We start from the raw sequence: 21,316 nt of genomic DNA on the forward strand, positions 1-21,316 counted from the left end.
CTAGGAACAATCTGTGCTTTTTATTTGCTTATTTCATGAAGTTCAAAATCCTCAGAATAGAATAGAAGTTCTTAAAGTCTGTAACTTGCCCTCCTCGTCTCCTGTACCTCTACTTCTCCCTTGCTCCTCCATTCTAAGTCTGTGTCTGTAGCAAAATATTTGGTATTTTACAGCATATCTGGCTCTTGCATTTTTCTGTGCTTTTGCAATATATTATTTTTGGATTGTGAAATTCTACTCAAATCTTCAGAAACAAGGGAAAAGTGACTTCTTCTTTGGAATTCTTCAGACACACATTGTTTTGTCTTCCAAGGTTGTGTTCTAAGATGCTTGGAATCTAGTAGAAAATAAACACTTATGTCAATATGTTTTGTAAGTATTATAGTGTTGTTTCCTCCCACAAGACTCTGATCCTGGAAGAGTAGTATGTGTCCCCAATTTGTCTTTGAATACAGTGCCTAACATTGTCTAGTACAAAGTAGATAGAGTAGCTACTTAATAAATGCTTACATAATGAATAATTGTTTCTTCTTACAGATGAATAATATTAAAGAAAACCTGAACTATACTCCTTGTTCTTCACCAACTACGTATGTGACCTTCAGTGAGTAATTTAACTTTTCTAGGTGTCAGTTTCTTCATTTGTGAAATGAAAGATGGGAACAGATAATCTCCCAAATCCTTCCCAGCCCAGACATCTTATTATTGCAGGTTTTATTTGTGCAAAAGACAATCTAATCATTAACATAATTTTATTGTCCATGACTTGCAATGAAGACAAAATCCAAACCAAATTCTTTAACTCATTTGACTCTGCACTTCATGTTCATTCTTGAGAGGAGGATCATTCTAATCTTAATGAGCTTTCCTGATGTTACAAATATTCACAACTTTATTGAATTAAAATCTTTCATGTTATTATTTAAATCAAATATATGGCTGTTTATATTTCCAGCAACTCCAAATCAAAAGTTTGTGGTACCTCTATGTTTCATAGAGATACAAAAAGATACTTTTGAAGGAACATGGTATTTAATAAAACAATATTTATCTTTAAAATGTCTTACAATTATAATGACCAGAAAATAATTTTGAAAAAATTAAAAAAGTCATCTCAAAACCAACTATTTTCCTACTTGTGCATTCCTTTTCTGTCTCATATATGCATATTTTACCTAATCGATTATTCAACTTTATATACTACTCTTTTCACATAGCATATCATCAGCAGTATGTGTCATTTCTACATTGACTTATAATTATTATTTTAGAGTCCTGCATAATGTTTCTTCAATGGACATTGGAAAAATTTACTTATTTCCCTACTGTTAATTTGTTAGATCACTTCCTCATCAATATAAACAATTCTACAACAATGTCTTCCTTTACTCAGAATCTAGAGATTTTTGCTTAGGATCCATTTTCAGAAGTGAAATTATCTGGTTAATGAGTAAGATTGTTAACTTCATAGTTGCTTTTGGAAATTATGTGCAAAAGTTTAATTTGGGGGGTACAGCCCAACTACCAAATTTGATTTATGGTGTTATAATATTTCAATCAATACACCATTTTTTTCTGGATTTATTTGTGCCAACTAAAAGTTACAAATGCGTTTGGCTGCAAGCAAATGAAAAAAATTAATCCAGTCAAGAGTGGCTTAAGCAGATTGGAGTTTAATTTTTTTTCTTGTAATGAAAATCTAGTGGTAGGCAAGCTGTCCTAGCCTGGCAACTGCTCAAGGAAGTCATTGAGGACCAAGGACCATCACATTTGACTCCTCCATCCTTAGTAAATGGTTTTTTGTCTTCATGGTTGCAAGATGGCTATTATTCCTTTAGGCATTGAATTGAAGAAGGAAGAGGGGTAAAGGACTAAAGGGGCATATTATCTTTCTGTACTAATAAAACACTTTCCCAGAAGCCCCATCTGGTTATTTTGGCTTTGATCTCATTGTTCAGAACCAGGTCAGAGAGTCACACTTCACTGCAGGGCAGTTTGGGAAAGAGAGTATTTTATCTTTTATATCTTTGTAGTCTAGGAAGATTAGAGTGAAAGGGGATATGAATGGTTTTTGAGTAAAAAGATCATGATGTTGCCCCATTACTTTTATTATTTGTAGTGAAAAATAAATGTGTTCCATTTATTATAATTAAATGATAAACCTGCTCAAGGAAGTCTTTTCAAATATTTTATTTTTAAGTAATCTCCCCATTCAACATGGGGCTCAAACTCATAACCCACAGATCCAGAGTTGCATGCTGTACCAACTGAGCCAGCCAGGCGCCCTTGTTCAGGGAGTTTATTGAATCCATGTCCTAATCCTCAGCATTAGCATAGTGTTCATATAGAAGAGGCTCAAGAAATGTTTGTAATATGTTGAAAAAGAAAGATATGATCCCTGGAATTTAGGATAGGTTAATTTAAAAAGTCCTTTTAGATTTGACTAATTTTCTTTAATATGATTTCTTGTCAAATACTAGGAAGCTTCATATTTTGTATGGCAATGGTGTAAGCCTGAGAATCTGGCATTTAACACACATTCATCATGGACATCCCTTCTTCCCTTATTTGCTGGTAAATTTATGACCCCAGAACCTTCCCGGTTGGCTCTCTGATTTTCCTTCTAGGCAGATGAATGTTGTATAATATTTATTCATTCATTCAGCAAACATTTGTTACATGCTACTATGTGCTTCGCACACTTTTGTTGAACACATGAGCTGAAATAGAGCTCATGTTCTAATAAGAGAAGAAAGGCAAAAGTAAATAGACAACACAATTTAGACAATGGGAAGTGCCATGAGGAAAATAAAGTTATATGTCAGCTAGGGCTGAGAAAGACATTTTAGGGAGTGTTAGGGAAGCTTCTCTGAAAAGGTGATATGTAAAGTAAGATCTGAATGGTGAGAAGAAGCAGAGTATATGTATTGGACTCGGTTTAGAGGACCTCTCCAGAATGGCTTGGCCCCAGCTGTCCTTCTACCCCTTTGCTTATTCTTTTGCTCAACAGAGAGCCCCCTCCACTGACATGGACATTGCCTCCTCTCCTGCCTCTGCCAGCTTTCTCAGTCTCCCCCTGAGGAGGGCTGAACTATGGCACGGCCTCTACCGAGGTAATATTGACAGGAGATTCAACAGCTTGGTGTTCAGGCCCAACCAGTATCTGTCTTTAGAAGTTTCTCCCATCACTTGCAGAAAGGGCTGAGGAGTCTTGCTGTGGGGCAGGGGTCTGGGGTCCCCAGCAGGTGTCATAATGATCCAGTAACACAGCCAGGGAGTGAGGGCGAGTTAATTCCAGAAGGGACAAACTTCAGCCAGTGAGAGATAAAGCACAAGAATAAAGTGGCAGCGAAATTCATCTTGCTCCTGCAGACAGAATGTTCCCAGCTGCAAAGACGATGTAAATCCTGTCTGGAAGAAGTTCTGGTGATCAAGCAACCAGGTATGTTTATTTGTGAGGATGCAGTCATGCCATAACTCACCATCTTGAATTTAATTTCCCCCTTTTTCTACCTTCCTCTCTTTTCCCTTCATCAACTGCTGGGATTATATTTTGCCATAAAGCCTTGGCTTGTGAGATTTACATCAAGGTCTGTTTTTCTTAGGGAACCCACATGAAAACAAACACCGTGGAGAAATTTGGGGGTAGAGCCACAGTTCCCAACTGTGCATGAAGGTGCTCCGTTTCTGCCATGAATTTACAGGGACATTGCAGGATGCTTTAAATTTCCAAGAGAAACACAGTGATAGCTTCTGTTAGATGCCATGCAAACTACTAGCTCAAGGTAGTTGAGATCTTCAATACTGGATCCACACTACTTTCTTTCAATGACATTATTATCTTGGCAAAGCTGGGTTTTCAGTGCTTGCTCTGATAACAAGCAAAACCAGGTACAGGAAATGGAAGTGGTGAAATCTAGTAAGATTCCAAGGTTTGAGAAGTTGTGCCATGCCCATTACTATCCCATTGACAAGTAATTTTGGCTATTTATTTTTTTTTAATTTTTTTTTAATTTTGGCTATTTAAGAATGAGATACAAATATCACGATTTCCTTTCAAACCATATGCACTATTTAAAAAACAAACAAACAAACAAACAAACAAAAAACACCTGTTAGGGGCAGCCTGGGTGGCTCAGCGGTTTAGCACTGCCTTCAGCCCAGGGCCTGATCCTGGAGACCCAGGATCGAGTCCCACATCGGACTCCCTGCATGGAGCCTGCTTCTCCCTCTGCCTGTGTCTCTGCCTCCCACCTCCCCGCCCCCGCCTGTGTGTCTCTCATGAATAAATAAATAAAATCTTAAACAAAAAAAGCAAGGCATGGACTTAGAATTAGACCCTCAACTCCACTTTAAAAATAAAAACAAACACCTGTTAAAGTTTTGAAGACATAAATGCTTCTTAAATTGTTAGGACCCAACTACCTAATCAACAGAAATGTTAGGTTCTTCTTTTGGCTTGGAGTTCCCAGGAAAATGAATTACTGAAGCACTAAGGGTTCTGTGAACTGAGAAAGTTTAAGAACCTCTGAAGTAGAGTATTCCAGGTAGCACAAGTAGCAAGTCTAGACATTGGAAGGAAAAAACATCAGTTCAACTCAGTTTTTTCCCTTTGGTGACAGTATGTTCAAAACCTTTATTACCTTGAGTTTGGTCTATACGTAACTAAGATCCTAAATGTGTGTGTGTGTGTGTGTGTGTGTGTGTGTGTGGTTTATGTGTGTTACTTGCTTTAAAAAAAACAACCACCGTAATTCTGTGTTATTTCCTGAAAATTCTCAATCGCTACAAACATTTTTAAAAATGTTAGTTATACTATTCTCTTTATTACTGGTCTTGCAATCTCTTTAAACTCAAAAAAAAAGAAAGAAAGGAAAGAAAGAAAGAAGAAAGAAAGAGAAAGAAGAAAGAAGAAAGAAAGAAAGAAAGAAAGAAAGAAAGAAATTGTTCTTTCTTTAAAACTCCATGCTTAAAGACGTTTTTGGTCAGGCTAGAATTTGGAGACTCCAGTTTGGTATTTAGGACAGGGATGATACCAGGTTTTTTTTTTTTTTTTTTTTAAGATTTTATTTATTTATCCATGACACACACACACACACACACACACACACACACACAGGCAGAGGAAGAAGTAGACTCCATGCAGAAGCCTGACGTGGGACTCGATCCCGAGTCTCCAGGATCACGCCCTGGGCCAAAGGCAGGCGCTAAACCACTGAGCCACCTGGGCTGCCCAAAGATACCTGTTTTAATTATAGAAATATGAAGTAAGAAGCCCACCTCATGGGGCATGGCTTTGGGTCCAGGGATGGAGATATTTTCTAGGTGAGGCCTGGGATTAGAAGCAGGATGTTTCAACAAACTCAGAGAAGCTTATTTTCTTGTTTATGTATTTACTCAGAATACAAGATGCATTTTTAAACCTGTATGACAATTTCCTTTCCTGTGATTGGAATGCTTTTGACCCATTTCCAAGGATTCTACTTTAGAGTCAAGGTAACCAAGAAGTTGAATGAATAATTACAAGGTTGCCTGGTGACCACTGAAAAACAAAAAGGAAAATACGTTGCCTAAAAAAATAACTGCTATTTTAAGTAACTTCTTAGAAGACCATCTACAACAAGAATTTTCATTTGTTTTATGCTGGAATGATTTGTACCTCTTGGGTGTAGGGCTTCTCTCTTTCTCTCTATTAAGTTCAATGGTGTGTGTTCAATGACCACTTTCTTAACCCTATTTTCCTTTGTTCAGCAGCCCATCTTTGTGGATACACTCTTTAAACATGCAAATACACAGCTGATTGGTCTAGCTGGCTTTTCCGTTAGCCTGGGAGGTATTCTGTTTCCTGTCGGTATGTACTGATTTAATCAGACAAAAAACTCAACCTTCTACTAGGACCAGTCCACTCTGAGTGTCACTGCCTTCTCATGTATTTTCCCTGAAATCCTATATAGCTATTCTCTTTTTTCCTGTAAAAGATAGTATATATCCTCTGAACTTTGTTTCTCTTTTCTTTTTTTTAACTTATTTAAATTCAATTAGTTAACATATAGTGTATCACTGGTTTCAGTTGTAGAGTTCAGTAATTCATCAGTTGCCTATAATGCCCCGTGCTCATTACATCACGTACCCTCCTGAATGCCCATTGCCTAGTTATCCCATCCCCCTGCCCATCTCCCCTCCAGCGACCTTCAGCTTGTTCCTAGAGTTAGAAGTCTCCTCTGATGTGCCTCTCTTTGATTTCATCTTATTTTATGTTTCCTTCCTTTCCCCTATGGTCCCCTGTTTTGTTTCTTGAATTCCACTCTGTTTTTCTTTTTTCGTTAACATATTTGAGATTGTTTATATTATTATGCATCACTTTGCCTTATTCCTCTTAAGGCTGCAGAGAATTCCATTGTTTGGGCAAATAATAATTTAGATAATTTGTCCATTTTAACATGCATTTAGGTTGTTTCAGTCTTAAATTTTTGGTGTACACTTACAAGAACATCAGAGGACAAATTCCTGGAAGTGGAATTGCTGGGTTAATTAGGTTGTGCATTCCAAGTTTTGATAGATACTGGCAAATTTCCCATCAGGGAGACTGTATCAAACTACCCCAATAATTTGAGGAAGTGTTGGTTTTCATAATCTATCATCAATACGATCTATGATCAAACTGTTTATTTTTTAAAAAATGACATCTTATTATAGTTTAAAATTGAGTTTCTTTTATAAGGAGTGAATTTGAGCATCTCTGTATATCTTCAAAATCATTTGCTTTTTTTTTCTAAGTCAATAAACATTTAATGATGGCCTACAAATATGCATAATTGTTATCCTCATTACTGGAGACATGGTAATAAACAATATATAGCCTCCACAGACATATGGTAGAGACAGACAAGTGGCCAACAGTTACACTGGTCAAAATGTGGTATAATGGTACATTGGGAACCTGTTGGGGACACACCCATCATGGTACAGAAGATCAATGGAGCCTCTAGCAGGAAGTGGCGTGCCAACTCAAATCCAATGGAAGTATCGTTGTAGTTAGCTAGGCGAATACGAGGGATGGGAAGAAGATCACTAGGAGGGAGCAGACCCGGGTGTGCAAAGATGGGAGCAGAAAGCATCTGGCACTTGTACATAGTCCCATTCAGAGTGGCGCTGTCAGAAAAATAGGAAGGGGAGGTGGCAGGGCCGGCACACCACCCACTAATGTGGCCTTGAAAATCAGTTCAGGGGTTATGTGAACTTTGCCCTAATGAGACTATGACATAATTGGAGGAGTTTCAAATGGAGGATATCATATCAGAAGTATCTTAGGGGTTGAGCTAGAGAGTTGATTGAAGAAGATATGGCGAGCAGTTAGGAGGCTGTCCAATAATTCAGGTAAGATGATGTTTCTGGGGTCTTAGGGATACACTAGATATTCGTAGATCTCATCGAACATTACTGTTGAAGCACCTCACTCCCCCAGACCCCTCTGAAGATGAGGCACATGGCACAGGGGTGGGGGGCAACCCCCTACCACCAGACAGCCTGGGTACGGGCCCTGCCTCTGCCAGTTCCTAGATGCACGAGCCGGAGCAAAGGAGGAAGCCACTAACATTTGAGGAGTGCTGTGAAGATGCGGAGGTAAGCGTGTCAAGTGCTCCGTTTGGCACTTGTCTTATAAAAATGGAAGCCTAATAACCGCTATCTGGGCTTTCTTTCTTTTTTTAAAATTTTATTCATGAGAGACAGAGAGAGAGAGAGAGAAAGAGAGAGAGAGAGAGAGAGAGAAGCAGAGACACAGGCAGAGGGAGAAGCAGGCTCCACGCAGGGAGCCCGACACTGGACTCGATCCCGGGTCTCCAGGATCACGCCCTGGGCTGAAGGCGGCGCTAAACCGCGGAGCCCCCCGGGCTGCCCATCCCGCGACCCTCTTCGATGGAAGGAGCAGCTGTTTAGGAATAGCCTGCGGGGTGCGGGGTGCGGGGTGCGGGGTGCGGTGTGCGGTGTGCGAGGCAGACGCCGGGCGGGCTGGGGGATGCGCGGAGGAAGGGGTCCGAGCCCTCGCCCCGGGGGGAGGAGGGGGGCGCCTCGCGCGCACCTCAAGCTTGACCTGCCTGCCCCCCGCCGCTCACTTGACGCCGGGGACCCTTTCTCTCGGGGTCCGCCCGGCACGCGCTCCCCACCCCCGAGCTGCCCGCGGGGCTCGAGCTCCGCACGCGCAGGGAGCCGCGCTGGCCGGGCACCGCGCACCGGGCGTCGGGGCGCTCCAACCCGGCGGCCGCCCCAGCCTCCCCGTGCACGGACCGGGGCGCCGCGAGCTGCCCCGCGGGTGCCCCCCCGCCCCCGGAGTTCCGCTCCGCTCTCCTGCTGCCCGGGCGCGCGCCCCCCGCCCCGGCCTCCCCTCCGCAGCCCCGCGCGCGCCTCGGGGCAGAGCCCGCCGGCAGCTCCGGCTCGCGCCCCCGATCTAGGGGAAGGGCGGCGGGGCGGGCGCGGGTTGGCCGCGGGGGGCGGGGGAGGCGGCCTCCGATTGGTCGGGGAGGGGGCGTGGAGGCACGGAGTTTCCCACAATGCCCCGGTGCGGTGCAGCCGCGGATGGATGCTGCGGGAAGGGGCTGCCATTTGCCGCCCCTGCCAGCGGCGCGCGGAGCGGCTCGCTCTCCCGCAGTGGCGGCCCGGCCCCCGCGACGCCGCCGCCTGGGCTCGGTCCGCGGCCGCCGCAGCGGTCGCCATGAACCCCGGCTCCGCGGCGGGAGAGGACGAGGGCGCGCCGGGCGGCGGCGGCGGCGGCGGCGGGAGCTGCTGCCTGGGCGCCGAGGGCGGCGCGGAGCCGCGGGGCGCGGGGGCAGCGGCGGCGCTGGGGGCCGCCGCCCTGGAGGAGCCCGCGGCCGGCGGCCCGAAGGAGAAGGACGAGGCGCTGGAGGAGAAGCTGCGGAACTTAACTTTCCGGAAGCAGGTGTCTTACAGGTAGGCGCGGGTGCACAGGTGCGGCGCCGGGCGGAGAGCTCTGCCCCCCCCCCCGCCCCAGGCGCTCCCGCCGACCTGGGGGCGCCTGGCCCGCCGGCGCGCGCTCTGCTCCTGGGTACCCCTCCTTCTCCCTCCCCCTGGTGGGGAGATGCGGTCTCGTCTCCTCCCAGCACCCGGGCTGGCGGCGAGCTAGGGGCGCCCGGTTTCCCTCTGGAACAGGACAGAACACTGGGTCCCTGAGGTCACGGCAGCAACCGTCATGCGTGTGCACCTGAGCGGGGCTCAGTTTCCCCGAGAGAAGTCCTCAAAGTTGTCCCCAAGCCGGTGTCATCTGTAGCCACTCCCCCTACCTCCTGGATTTCCTTGGATGAACCTTTGGCAGGAACTCGGTAGTTGAGATCAGTGGAGATCGCCCTACAGCACCGCACTGACGAGAAATCCTTGGGGAAGTTGGCCCTGCCCTGAAATCTCCCATCAGGGAAGGGTCGATGTACAGGGAAGTCTGTGGGTGCCCCCTGGGGAGGGGGTTACCTATACCCGTGCTCTCTCCCTCTCCCCCCAGTGGAGGGTGGGGGGGTGCCCAGCACCAGGAGGCGGGGAACCCGCAGGCCAGTCCGGGGTGAGTGCCACAATGGGACCATGCTTGCCCCTGAGGACGGATGCAACTGAGAGACAAGGGCAGTGTAGGATAAAGGGCCACCAAGTTATCATAAGAGATGACCCCAAAGTGTTTCACTATGGAAACATGAGAAATGAGGATTCAGTACGTTCTCTGCTCCACCTCCCCACCCGCATCCTCAGGCAAGAAGAAAGCTTTTGAGAGGTTCCGAGAGTTTCAGAGACTCTCCCCGTACTGCTGGGTTAAAGTCAAGGCAATAAGCATAGAATTACAAACATTTGCACTTGCTGGGCTCTGAGCGTTTCCTGAAAAGGGGTCAGTAAAAAACATTAGTGTGACCTGACTCCTTTGAGCCGGCAGTCCTTTCCAGAAACCCATATAAAGTATTAAGCCTGCCACACCATGTGCTGTTATGTAAGCAAAAGCAGATGACAGAGGTGTGTGGGTTTGTGAGGGCGTGTGTTGTGTTTATGGGGGCATGTATGTGAATCATTGGGATCCCCGTAGGCATTGCCTGGACTCGAGGCCCCAGTCACTAGGGCATGGGCCCTGTGTCTCTAAGTGTTGGTTGGCTTCTGATGACTCGGAATCGGTCTTGCTGGTGAGGCTGTGGCTCCCGCATCCCCTGCGTGCATTTTGTTCACTGTGCACCAAGGGAGTTTCCCACTTGACTTGCTCTTTTAGTTACTCACATAGATCAGGATCAAATGAATCTTTCTCTTTATATTTTTTGGTTTCTAAAAATGGGTGCTGGAGAGTGGGGTAGCTCTAGGGAGGTATGCTAGGACACAGGCAGTTCTACTTCCTAGTGATGATGGCCTGCCCAGCCCTTAGGGGAACAGGGACCACATCCAGTCTAATTTGGGAGCTGTGGGTTTGGGGGGGGGCGCGTTGATTACATTAAGCACATTGTGGGTCTGGGCTCCTGAGCTGAGAAACTCTCCTGCGTTACTGGTACTCATTGGACTGCTGGCGACAGTGGGTAGGGCTCTGAGGCCAGAGTTTGCAAGGGAAATCATTTCAGCGTGCCTCTTGGCAGGGGGTCATTCCCTGAGGCTCTCTCCTGGACCTGGGCACTGTGTGAGTGGGGCATGGCTTTCTGGATTGCACGCCCACGCATGCATGTGTGAGTGTGTGCACACACAAACATAGACATGGACACAGAATTTTCCTGTAAAGTACTAAGAATACGGCATCTGCCTTCCAATCCATCGAGGTGGATCCCACTTTGTGAACATTTCCTTTCAAATAAAGCTTTACAATCTCCAATTCATGGAACCACCTGCTTCAGCATCACCTCAGGGGGCTGGTTAAAAAGGCCTGCCACCCCAGACTTACAAAATCAAACAGTCCGTGGGTGGGAATCTTTAACAGCCTCCTGAGGCATTGCTTAAGCACATTAATATCTGAGGATTGCTGCCCTATTTTTTGCCCAAAGGCTAAACAATTGATCTTTGAGCTCATAAACGGGTGCCCAGCCAAACAAGGCCAGGGAGTCCCAAAGTCAGAGGAAAGACAGCGAAGACATAGGTGATTCCATCTGGCACATGTTTGTCCTGGGTCACCCGTTTGATTACTATTATTATATTTTTTAGAGTCAGGGTGAGTGGCCTCCCCACTCGCATGGCAGCTGTTCCTGCTGGATTCAGGTGTAGCTGGGCCTGACCATTTTGCTGGTGGGTTAACAGGTAGTCTGTAAAGAAAGTACAGCTCTGGCTGGAGTTGGGCCCTGGCCCCTCTGTGAGGCCCACGCTGCCTCACTCCCGGGGGCACCTGAGGACAGCGACTGGTGGGGTGGGTGTTCGTGGAGACAGGTTGGGAGTACATCAGGGGATGGAGCCTGAGTGAAGGGGTCGGTTGGTGGGGGAAGCCTGGCCATTTGTGTAAGGGAGGGGGGTCGTGTGAGGTGGGGGGGAAGAGGAGCCTTGCAAGTAGGTAAAAAATATCTTTTGGAGAACATGGGAATTTGCAGAATGACACTTGACAGGAAAGAAGAAGGGGACTTTGGGAGAGGGTGTGCGTGTGCGTGTGTGTAGGGGGGTCTCATCTGCTCCTTCTGTTGCTAAGGAACATATAAGCTAGATTTTAAAAATAAATGAGGAGTGGGTGGGCATATGCAGTGACTCCTGTCTTTTTAGGAACTGGAGCCCTTTACAAAAAGCCTTTAAATAACCATTTCTGGAGGCAGATTATTCATTTTGCCTGACTTTTACTTTGTTAAGTAAAATAAACTCTTTATATACCTCTAGATTTCCCCTCATTATCTTTTCTTTCTTGGCTTTTTTTTTTGGCGGGGGGAGCCATTTTTCCCATGAAGAGTTTTCCTTTATTTCAGATTCTGCTCCCCTAGAGCAAATAGTCTCTGTAGACTGTAAAGCTAAAGGTTTTAGAAGGCAGTGCAAGTGAGCTGGTACTTTTCTCTTAAAATTACTACTTCCTTTTTCTTTGCAAATTATGGTGCTGCAACATGATACATATGTGCCAACGACTATATAATGTGTAGGAACTGGGTTTTTTTAAAACTGCTGTAAGAATTCCCATTTAAGTTAGTAAAAAAAAAAAAATTCTTTCAGAAATCCACAGGGGAGGGGAAGGAGAGGGTAGCTGATGTTCCTCGTACCAGGCACTGCATATGCCATCCTGTTTACTTGTCATGATGGTCTTATGTGTGGTTATGGTTATTTCTATATATTTCTATTCTATTCATTCTACAGACAATGAACTTGAGGGATAGGACTTGAGTAGGAGGCAGATTGCAAACCAAGATCTGACTCTAAAGGGTGCTCCCTTTATTTATTCTTTTTAAAATTTTTTTTATTGGAGTTTAGTTTGCCAACATATAGCATAACACCCAGTGCTCATCCCGCCAAGTGCCCACCTCAGTGCCCATCACCCAGTCACCCCAACCCCCCGCCCACCTACCCTTCCACTACCCCTTGTTCATTTCCCAGAGTTAGGTGTCTCTCATGTTTTGTCACCCTCACTGATATTTTCACTCATTTTTCTCTCCTTTCCTTTTATTCCCTTTCACTAATTTTTATATTCCCCAAATGAATGAGACCATATAATGTTTGTCCTTTTCCGATTGACTTATTTCACTCGGGCACTCCCTTTAAACCACGTTCTGCTTCCCTCAACATTCACTTCGGGTTGGAAGCCTCTCCACGAGAGTGCAAGCATATATATGTGTGTGTGTGTAAGTGTGCGATGTGAGCTGTTGTTCACCTCCTTTGTAATAGGTCACAGGTCATTATATATTATCTCTTACTCACTCTGGGTCATCTCCCTTTAGCCATATAAATTTAAGGAGTTCCTCTACTATGTCAAAAATAAAAATGAATATAGGGCAGCCGGGTGGCTCAGTGGTTTAGCGCTGCCTTCAGCCCATGGCGTGATCCTGGAGACCCAGGGTCGAGTCCCACGTCAGGCTCGCTGTATGGAGCCTGCTTCTCCCTCCGTCTGCTGTGTCTCTGCCTCTCTCTCTCTCTCTCTTTGTGTCTCTCATGAATAAATAAATAAAATCTTAAAAAAAGAATATAAATAATTCCCTTACTATGTCAGAATAAAAATGAATATAAACCCATGGTCACCGAAACATGTACAAAACCACCTTAGAACAAAACCACCTACGTGACACCTGCCATAATCATGAAGATGCCCCTGTTAGAGTTTTACATGCCTTTGAATAAAAATTACACAGATGTTGTGTAGGTGAACCTAGGTCCAGTGAACAACTGGCCTGTGTGTGCGTCCTTGGGCAGCCCAAAATAAATAATGAGGTATGATTTCACTTGTAAGAAGGCCTGGGCAGCTACCATTATGTATAAGATGTTGATGGTATGCTTCAGCTTCCCGACTTATGCTCTGGGACAGTCCTGCCAAACCCTCCTTAGAGGGGGATTTTGGTATGATACAGAAGTAACTGGCAGGAACTATTAAAGTCCTTAGGTTAGACAACTTGGTAAAAAATGATTTGTTATTCTTTACAGGTTGACAAAAACATAGTATTTCCATTCTTGTTTTTTTTTCCTGCAAAGCAAGATTGTATGATTATAGGAAAGGCCAGTGGAATGTAGAAAGCCAAATAGGACAGCAAGGACTCTGTTTTTCCTTGCACAAGAATCAATCGTGTGCGGGCAAAGTTTTCTCCTGAATATCAGTATGCAGCATCCTCCTTTGTAAATCAATTTTGCTTATTTTATGTTTTATACATTTGCTCACTATTTAGAGCCTTCAGGATCAGATGAAAACTTCGATTCTAATTTAATGTTTCCTTCCTGAATAATTCCTTAAGACTTGGCTAAGTGGGGATCCCTGGGTGGCGCAGCGGTTTAGCGCCTGCCTTTGGCTCAGGGCGCGATCCTGGAGACCCGGGATTGAGTCCCACGTTGGGCTCCCGGTGCATGGAGCCTGCTTCTCCCTCTGCCTATGTCTCTGCCTCTCTCTCTCTCTTTCTCTCTGTGTGACTATCGTAAATAAATAAAAATTAAAAAAAAAAAAAAGACTTGGCTAAGTGTAGACGTCCTCATTCAGGACACCAACTGGGCAGGATTGCACTGGAACCATTGTTGAGAGTACTCAATCTGCTCTAGTTGATCTTTCAGAGGCTTGCTTTTTACATGGTAGGGTGACAGCATTGGATCCTGTGGCATCAGGGGGAGGAGAAGTTGGAGGGGGTTTTGCTGGTGTTTGTTTCTGCTGTGGCAACAACGGCCTTGCCTCATAGGGTCAACTTTAATTAGAGTAGAGGTAGCTCTTTGGAACATTTCAGCCTCTCTAATAGAGAAAATGAGGACTCCCAGTGAGGCTGGCTACACCTTCCCTGTCCGATGGGGCCGGGTTCTGGGATACACATCTTTTAGGCAACCCTGAGTTGTTCTTGAAGGGGGCTCAGAACTGTGTGAAGCTGGAAGCATCTAGAAGGACCATTGCCTAGAGGCTGACATGACATTTACTTTCTGACTTGGGTTTATGTTGATAACACCAATCCTAATTACTTTCACTAAGACCCTCTAATTTTAGTTTTAGGACAACAGTTGCTCCACATCAATGGTGGATAACCGAGGGACCAAGGTAAGGAGCAAAAAACATCTAAACTGCAGGTTCTTTTTTTTCCTTGGAAATTTAATTTGCATGAAATAACTATAAAAATGGACTAATTTCAAATTGTTTGAACTGGCTGGAACTATTTGAACTGTTGGAATTGTTTGAACTGGTTGGATTGTTATGCTTATTGCAAGGCATAACAAACCAAAGCAATGTAGAAGAAGATTAAAGAAGTTATAATGCCAAAAAACGTCTGCTTGCACAGAATGCCCCCATAATTCCTCTCTGGCTTGTTCACCAGGCAAACTGCTCCCGAGGGTTAAGCTCCAAAGTGTCCACTTTCTGTGACAGGTGGTGGGTCTTCCTGTGTCCTCAACGTAGCACTTCCAAAAAGCTGTGTTAGGACTACCCTGTGATCTTGGGGTGTGAGAATTCGACTGGGGTTTGAACCTGGTATCTTTTAGCTGGTCTTGGGCATGTCATGTGACCCCACATATTCATCTCTAAAATGGGGGTAATAGTGATGCCTACCTTAGAGGTTTGTGATGAGAATTGCATGGGTTGCTTTATGCAAAGGACTCAGCACAGCGCCTTGCAGAGTTAACTTTTCCAGTTATTATTCCCCGCTAAGTTGTTAGCTCCTTTGAAGATGCAAATTGCACCTTATCAGTTGAATTTCTGAATCCTGTTCTTATTACTCAGTAGGTGTTGGATAAATATTTATTGGATGAATGAATTTAATTGCCTTCTTTAAATAAATGACTACTCTTCCCATTCCCTGTCCATCAGAAAGGTTGGTCTTCTTCTCATTTACACTTTGTCCGACAGCCCGGAGCTGTGTTTCTGTGGCCCTCTTCCTGCGTGAGTACCTGCATCGGCCGTTTAGCCAGCTGTTGGAGGAGGCTGGAGAGGGGTGGCAGGCTCCGAATCAACCAGCTATTTGTGGCTTGTCAAAGAAAAGGCCTTAATTTGCCTTCTGAGTAGCACTAATTAGCTCTCAGGCTCTCCTTTCTGTCTGTCTCATTCCTTTCTAAGGGGGCATCATTGATTTCCTCCTTGGGGAATATTCCCATTGACTCCCCCCCCCCCCCACTCCATGATTAGAATTTAGAGCTGCAGGAAGATGGCTCTCTACCTCCCCCTCCCCGCCCCCCGCCGGTTCCTGGAACCTGTCCTGCTGTCCACCAGCCCAGGTCCTGCCTTCCAGGGCCTCCGCTCCCTATCACCTCACTCTCCCTTCGCAGGTCACCCGCTTGAGTTGGGTGGGAAGGTTATTTTAGGAAGAATTTCTTGGGGCACCTGGGTGACTCAGCGGTTGAGCATCTGCCTTTGGCTCAGGTTGTGATCCCGGGGTCCTGGGATCGAGTCCCGCATTGGGCTCCCTGCATGGAGCCTGCTTCTTCCTCCGCCTGTGTCTCTGCCTTTCTCTGTGTATCTCTCATGAATAAATAAATAAAATCTTTTTTTTTTTTTAAGAGGAAGAGTTTCTTTGTCGACGTAGTGACGCTGAGCTTTTGTTTTTCACTAGCTTCATAAGACATCCTTCAAAAAAGTGTTAGCTACCTTTTAGCCACGTACATTTACCACCCTTGAAGGATGGTGGTGAGTGTCCGGACACCCATGGGGCTCAAGGGGATGTGGCACGAGCATTGCTCTGTTCCCTTAGAGGAAATTGGATAGTCAGATGTGTGTGCACTGGCTGAGGTTGGGTAGGGGTGGGAAGAAGGGTCTTCGCAGATGAATGTTCAACTCCTTTCCTTCCAGCCCTGAGGTTTTGTGAGCCTTTGAAATGGAGTAAATACTGTTTTCAGTTTTGTTTTGTTTTGTTTTTACAGGCAACAGCTTTCTGACAGGGACTTCTGTAGTCCTTAACCTCCATGCATTCTACGCAAGTGGAGATTTGCTGTTAAATTTGCAGATTCATAAATAATGCTCTGATAAGAACCAATTGTCATTTGAGCTATCACATTAATGGTCTGGCTTGCTGGATGGAGTGGGGAAAGATCAAAGCTTAAAGCAGTAAGAACTCAACTGCAACCCAGTCTCATTATAATTACTCTCTAATGTCATGAGACACAGGTGGGATTGTGGTTAACAGCCCTGACTCTAGAGCCCTACCACCGCGTTTGGTTCTCCATCCATCTCTGCCTGCTGCAGGGTGACCTCAGGCAAGTTACTTAATCTCTCTGTGCCTTTATTGCCTCACTGATGAAATAGTACACACTGATGGTAGTAACCCAGCCTGTGGAATTGGTTGAAGGTTGATACTCGTAATGCTTCCACCACAAAGTAAGTGCTACGAGTGTTGGAGTGGTGTCTTTCATACTTATGTCCAGCTAAGGAAACTTGGTGATTATTCTTCAAAATGTTGAACATGAGTCACATGTCAGTAGCTAGCAATCAAATTATTCAGAGAGTATGAAAATAAGATAGCTCTATACTTAGGAAACTTAAAGGTTTTGGCATTCACTGAGGTATAGGATATGCACTTTTGCTTTCACAACATACTAAAAATTAGTTGACTCTTACTAGAGCGTGTGAAAAGGATCAAGTTGCCCCTAAGTGCTGTGGAAACTGGCGTAGGCAGGAAGCCAAGGTCAGAGATGATGCGCGTGGTCAATGTGCCAAGCAGCAGTGGCCCACACCCCCAGACCAGTCATTTGGGAGCAGGAAGTCAGGATGGAAGTATTGGATAACAGGGGTCTCAGAGCTTCAAGTGTCAGGAATAGATACACAGATAAAGACAGAGGTACTAGAAATAGAGTTGTCACCAGGGACTCCAGGACAGAGGTCATTTCTCTTCTGGCCTGGCTCGATGATGTCTGCTTTGTGTGTCCAGACAATGGCCTGCCGCCCTGTCCCGGCAATCAGAGAAAAAGCTTCCCAGACGCTACCTGGCCTGGATTATTTCAGAAATGGAAGGCTCAGCCTTCTGGGATGTTCTATCAGTTTTCCCAACCAGGCCAAACAACAGAATTTACTTTTTAAAATTGTAGGTGATTATTAAATATTTGTTGAACAAATAAAACTGGCTCAAGACCGTGGAATAGTACAGAGGAAGTTAATTCATTTTTTTTTTTCTACAAAAGGCAAAGGAAAAGGAAAGGCAGTTTGGTTGCTTTTGTGTTATCATGCAGATTTTCAGGAAAAAGCCAGAAAAGAGACTCCTTGAAAAGTTCAAAGTACATTTTTAAAATGTGTCATTCCTTTGTATACCAGAGATATGTCAAAAATTCTATAGAAAAAAATACATTTTTGTTTTAAAAACACTTGAAAGTAATTTGTTTAAAGATGAAAGGGGCTATATATAAGCTTATGCGGAAGCGGTTGGGAAGGGTTCCACATATGACTTTTGAGACAAACTTCTGGAGCATTCTTCAAGCCGAAAGGACTGTGTTCTCATCACTGTCCTTAGGTAGGTAATCGGGTGTGAGGCAATCTCTCTCTGAGACAGAGAGCATTCCCTGTAGGGGTTTTGGAGAAAAGAGCCTGATTTAAAACGGTTTCTTCCTTTTAAATTGGCCCCCTCTCAATGCAAAGACTAAGCTATAGCATATTTTTGTCTCTCTCCAATTGAAGCACTGTCCTCAGCATCTAAAGTAAGACAGGAAGTGCAAAAACCTTGAACCCTAGAAGCCTCAGAGCATGATCTTCCCTGGCAGAGTGAAAACCCATGGGGCCTCTGAACCTTCCTGGTCTACACCGCCTTTTCTCACAGTGGCCAAAGTCCAGTGGAAACCAGTTGTTCTTGCCCTTCCCAGTGGCCGCTGACAGACCATTCCCCAAGGCAGCAGAGACAGCCCACATATTTCCAAAGTCTTTGTGCAGTGCAGCTAAGAGAAGAAACAAGCTCTTCTTAGGGTTGAGATGTGGACTGTAAGTGTTAATTTACTTAACTACCTACTTGTGAATATTAATCAGTATAAGGTCCTGATTTTGCTAAATGCTGATTCTGTGCCAAGAGCTTCTGAACACTTTATAGGTAGCGTTTCCTTTCAGCCTCAATCAAGTTGGGACTGTTACTACTTCCATTTGACAGACAAGGGTACTGAGGCTCCGAGTTTAAGCAACTTGTCTGAGGTCACAAAGCCAGTGAAATGGCAGATGTAAAATCCATGCCCGTGGCTGCCCACTGCTCTCTTAAGGCAGCTTTGCAGCTTGGTTCTTCTTTCACCCTTTCCCACTCTCTCTGTGTGCAAATAGCCCCAGTTCCACCATCTGGTGGTTTATTGGACTAACATCCCCTGAGAGGAGAGATCCACGGGCTCATCATTTAGGTGGGTCCAGCCAGTCCTGACACAGGACATAGAGACAGGTTGATTGGCTGGCAGAGCAAGAGTTCCTTTCCTGTCCCAGCATGGACTCGGCTCTGGGAATAGCCCCGTGCTACCGGGAACTGTAGGCAGGCCAACATTGAGCTTTCCTGGGTGGCTCTTTCTAAAACTGTATGAATTTTCCATTGCATGAGGTGGGGAAATAGATCCAGGTTCCTGGGGCAGAGAAATGATTTGCAGGGATTACAGCCCACTCCTTCAAATGCTGCTTCTGCTACGAGACCTTGTGATCTGTTGGAAGCAGAGTGGAACTTGAGAGGAGTGGTTAATGGTACGGTGGCTTGGGGTCCAGTGAAGAAGTTAGCACTGATTTATGTGTACCTTTTGTGGTTGAAATGGTCCAGTGAGCACCAATTTGATTTTTTATTTTTTAATAAGTATTAATAAGTATCAATAAGTAATAATAAGTATTAATAAGTATTCCCAGGAGAGCTGAGTCTTCACCTTTAACGGGAGGGCCTATTCAGGCTGTAAGTACTTGCAGTATAAGTTAATTCATAACGACACCCTTCAGAATTCATAAGTGTATGCATGTGCACCGTTATAGTCACCTAGAAAGTTCCAAAGGATGATTTTAAAAACCTGAGTCATTCTTTCCCATTTGAAGAAAACCTTTAGAATTTCTTAGCGAAATAAATCTCTAGTTCAAAAATAAACGACAAAGCTATTTAAAGATTAAAACAGAAGCTTTCTATGAGCCAGTGTGGAATTATAACAAAATCTAAGGGATTTTTTTTTTTAAAGACAGATTTCTGGAGATTTCTTACACTGTTAATACTGACTAAATTTAAGTACTTATAATAAAGATGTGTGTGGCACTTTTAGGGCTTTACCATTTATAAACTGCTTTTGTGTACTTGATCTAATTTTACCCTCAGAACGATCTTAGGCAACAGGTGGGGTAGGTACTGGTTTTATGGCCATTGCATATTTTGGGAAACAGGCATGACCACTAAGTGATGGGCTAGTAAGGAGCACTTCCAGGCTTAGGCTAGTTTTTGGATTTGAAGTCCCACGTTCTTTTCATTTCAGGGCACTGCTTCCATGCACCGTTCTCTGCGTAGGTTGATAGCAACATCTCCCTTTTGTTAATTTTATTTACTTGAATTTATCTCAGTTGTTAATCACAATGGGCAAAGTTGAAATCAGTCACTGGCTGGCATATCAAATCCATATCACATTGACAAGGAGGGTGACCTCATTGTTGATCTCATTACTTTGTTTTGTAGGTTCAAAAACGTGAAACCACTGGCGGGATGGTATATGTTTATCACTCCTCTACTGGGAGAAAAAAAAAAAAGAAATATTCAGGCTCTTCCTTTGCATTAGTTGCTAAGCAGCAGCCATTTCATTGTAAAGGAGATTCAGTTCAAGTAATGACATAGGTATTCCAAGAATAGCATTTCATTTTTACAGCAACTGCATTTCACGTCTCCATATAGCGTATGCTCTTGTGGCTCAGTGATTTTAGGAGGAGAAGTAGGCACCTCAACACATTTGCTGAATGTGTGAAGAACGTCCTATATAGCTGATCACCTAATAGCCAAACTCTCGTGACCTGTGACTAAGGTTGTGCAGCATTCATAAGCTCTTTGCACTTTTAAGGATTTGGAAGTGTCTCCAGAAAATATGACAGCCAAACAGGTATGCTTTTGAGGCCATATTTGATATTAACTGAGAACATCTCAATGGAATGTTCTGGATAATTTAGAATTCGAAGTTTTTGAAGTAATATGGCACAGAATAGAATTTGGTTGCAGTGGAGAGTTGGATTGTGGACAAGATTTCATTGCATTGAGATTTTGCTAGCAACTGAAGGCTTTAAAAATGAAGATAAAAGAGAGTACCGCACGGCTAGCATAAATCTTGGAGTTCAGTTTTATCAGTGAAGAGGGGAGGAGTATAGGGGAAGGCATGTATCTGAGACATGAGTGTGCGTCATTCTTCTATAGTTATGTGTGTAAAAGAGGAGATTGTCAAATTACAGGGCTGTCAGGTGATATATTTTTTTGATTGCACTATCATTAATCTTAAAGGCTGCATGATCTGTGTGTGGAAGCCCAAGGCCCTGCTTTTCGAGGCTTTTCTGTCATCTCTGCTATAGGTTATCCAGACTGTTGTGAAATTTATGTGTGCCTAGACAAATATATTTTCTTTAGTGAACTGCTTTATGGGAGCTGTTAAGGGAGCAAACTTTGTTGTTTCCTGAGAGTGTGCTGCACACCACTGTTCCCCCGACCCCCTCACCAGGCCATTTGAGAGAAAATACCTCTTTCCGGGAGCAGATGGGATGCTTGGAAGCTGGTCTTTAACTTCCAGTAAATTGCCCTCCCATTTATGGCAAAGTATCTCTTCCAGGAACTAAAAGTAA

The 21,316-nt window shown here is 44.5% G+C and overlaps 1 protein-coding gene across 1 annotated transcript in view; it reads left to right on the forward strand.

Moving 5' to 3' along the window:
- Window positions 1–8,574: 8,574 nt before the first annotated feature.
- DGKI (diacylglycerol kinase iota) overlaps window positions 8,575–21,316 on the forward strand; it is a 420,356-nt gene continuing 407,614 nt past the window's right edge. Inside the window, 2 exon segments of the mRNA XM_055335472.1 lie at window positions 8,575–8,654; window positions 8,656–8,946. Coding sequence (XP_055191447.1) covers window positions 8,575–8,654; window positions 8,656–8,946 — 371 coding nt within the window.

The sequence above is a fragment of the Nyctereutes procyonoides genome, unplaced genomic scaffold (genome assembly GCF_905146905.1).
Source record: "Nyctereutes procyonoides isolate TBG_1078 unplaced genomic scaffold, NYPRO_anot_genome, whole genome shotgun sequence".
Taxonomy (NCBI): Eukaryota; Metazoa; Chordata; class Mammalia; order Carnivora; family Canidae; genus Nyctereutes; species Nyctereutes procyonoides.